At 36.7% G+C, this 2,432-nt stretch overlaps 1 protein-coding gene across 1 annotated transcript in view; it reads left to right on the forward strand.

The window, feature by feature from the left end:
• Positions 1-1,006, forward strand: part of syap1 (synapse associated protein 1) — a 16,766-nt gene extending 15,760 nt beyond the window's left edge. The window contains exon 9 of the mRNA XM_015392482.1: positions 303-1,006. Within this exon, the coding sequence (XP_015247968.1) occupies positions 303-433 (131 nt within the window). The 3' untranslated portion in view covers positions 434-1,006. The remainder of the gene's footprint in view (positions 1-302) is intronic.
• The last annotated feature ends 1,426 nt before the right edge of the window (positions 1,007-2,432 follow it).

A 2,432-nucleotide genomic window follows, 5' to 3' on the forward strand; every position in this document is an offset into this window, starting at 1 on the left:
TATCAAAAAAGTACTCCAGAGTGTTGTTCAGCATGGGGGTGAGTAGAAAATGAAGGCTAATCATGTTTTGGGTGTACTATTCCTTTAAATGTGCAATAGAAGAAGGATAAATGAATGAAATCCTGCTACAAACCAAAGACGGTTCGCAGAGTAACTTTTAGGATTAATTTGTCTCAGGATAGCGACTATCTGCCTTCCTGAAACTAAACATTCTGGTTATGCTGGGATCCACCTCCAGGCTTATTCTGAGTCCTCCCGCTCTCTACTTTGACGTTCATAAGTCTTCCTCATTCCCCATCCAGATGAGACGCCAGACTGGGAGAAAGAGCTGCAGCAGGAACTCCAGGAGTACGAAGTCGTGACCGAGTCGGACAACAAGGACGACCAGTGGGATCAGGAGATCGAGAAGATGCTGCAGGCTGAGGACAGCTAGGAACCAGAACACTGCCTACATTCTGGCTCAGAAGGAAAGCCCAGAATCCCTCACACAGTCGGGTTGATCCAGCTGTAGCAAAACAGCTTCTGTTCCGGGCAGAGCGAGTATTTTAATGAAGTACTGCTTAGTTTTATCTCCTCCTTTCCTTCCTTCCTGGCTACATCCTCTAGGGGGAGCTCTGGTGCAACTAATTACTTCCCCAGCAGGCATTTAGACTGCTTTCTGTAGAGGTGCACCAATCAGGGCTTCCTTCCACTTCCAGGAAGCGTCGCAGCTGTGCAGCATCTCAGCTTTGCACAGAGACAGAACTCAGCCTTCATCTTCAGATCTGAACTCCTTCAACTGTTTCAGCCTTTTGCTCTGAAATCATCTCTTAAGTTCAGCTGCCCCTCTCTGCTGGATGCACTTACAGTACGTGATGCATAGCGAGGAAGTTTAAATGTAAAATGAAAGAGTATGTAAATAAAAACAGCTGTAACACTATAACAGAAGTTAAATTTCCTTCATTATTAGATATATGATCTCGTACTAAATGTCTTTAGCTGAAAACTGAACTTCTGCTGTGATTTTCTTTGCNCAATAAATAGATAAATACAATAAACAATATTTTGAGGTTGTATGCTGTGCACAATATTAAGAAACCTAGATAAAAACTTACTAAAAATTAAAATGAAGTGTTCCTTCCTTGGCTTTGCTTTGCAAACATAACATAACAATGACGCTAGCCAAACAAATTAAAAAACAAAAATAATTCTCACCTCTTACAGGAAAAAGTCTGAAACTGAAAAGTGCGTAAAATTATTCAATCACACAGTGTTCAGAAAGTGCATTTTCCTCTAATCTGCTCTTAAGATTAATAACTGTTTTGGTGCCACTGGTGGTGAAAATGAGTATTGTATCCGGATACAACGTTTCAGTATTGATACTTTTGACAACCCTAATAGCTATACTGCAAAAAAAAAAGTAATCCAATTGTTTTTTTTTTCTTAAAATTAGTGCATTTTGTCTTAAATTGAGGAGGTAAGTGAGACACTTTGCCACAGAAACAAGACAATTCACATTTAAAATAAGAAAAAATATTTATTGTCTTATTTCAAGTGCATATTATCTAATTATGTTATTTTAGGAGTAAAAATACTCCATTGGCAAATCATCTTATAAAACACTTTATTTAAGACATTTGTACTTATTTATAGATCGTTTTTTGCAGTGCGCCTATGTAGGATGTCGATCAATTGATTGGCTGTGGTGGAGAGGTTTCTTATCACCATGGCAACGACTCTGCGGTCATCCACCGCTTATATCCACCATGAACATCCAGGTCTACACTGCAAAAACGATCTAGAAATAAGTAAAAAATTTCTTACATTTAGTGTATTTCCCTTAATTTGAGCAGATAAATTAGATAGTTTGCCAATAAAATGCATATTTTTACTCATAAAATAAGATATTTAGATAAAATGCACTTGAAATAAGACGATGTAATTGTGCTTTCTTATTTTAAATGTAAATCGTCTTGTTCCATCGGCAAAACCTCCCTTCTACCTTCTCGATTCAAGAACAAATGCACTTATTTTAAGAAAAAATGGCTTATCTAGATTTTAATTTTTTCCAGTGCAGCAATCTGATAGAGGTGGATCCTGGTTTCATCTGTCCGGAAAATGTTTTCTTTTTTTAGATAATTTACTCGTTTAGCAGTCTGCTTTCTGTGCTTGAGGTTAACCGTCTGCTGACTCTCATCTTCTTCTCTTTAGACTTGCTAATAGCTATTAGCGTTGTCACGATACTAAACTTTTCTACTCGATACCGATACTAAGTAAAATATTCGATACTCGATGTCATTTTCAATACAACAAGGATAAAAAAAAAGACTCCAAAATTCAACAGAAATTTTTTCATTGATAAACAAAATACAATAAATAAATAAATACAATAAAGGTTGTGTGCTGTGCACAATATTAAGAAACCTAGATAAAAACTTACAAAATTAAAATGA

Source organism: Cyprinodon variegatus, unplaced genomic scaffold (assembly GCF_000732505.1).
Source record: "Cyprinodon variegatus isolate N-32 unplaced genomic scaffold, C_variegatus-1.0 Scaffold593, whole genome shotgun sequence".
Taxonomy (NCBI): domain Eukaryota; kingdom Metazoa; phylum Chordata; class Actinopteri; order Cyprinodontiformes; family Cyprinodontidae; genus Cyprinodon; species Cyprinodon variegatus.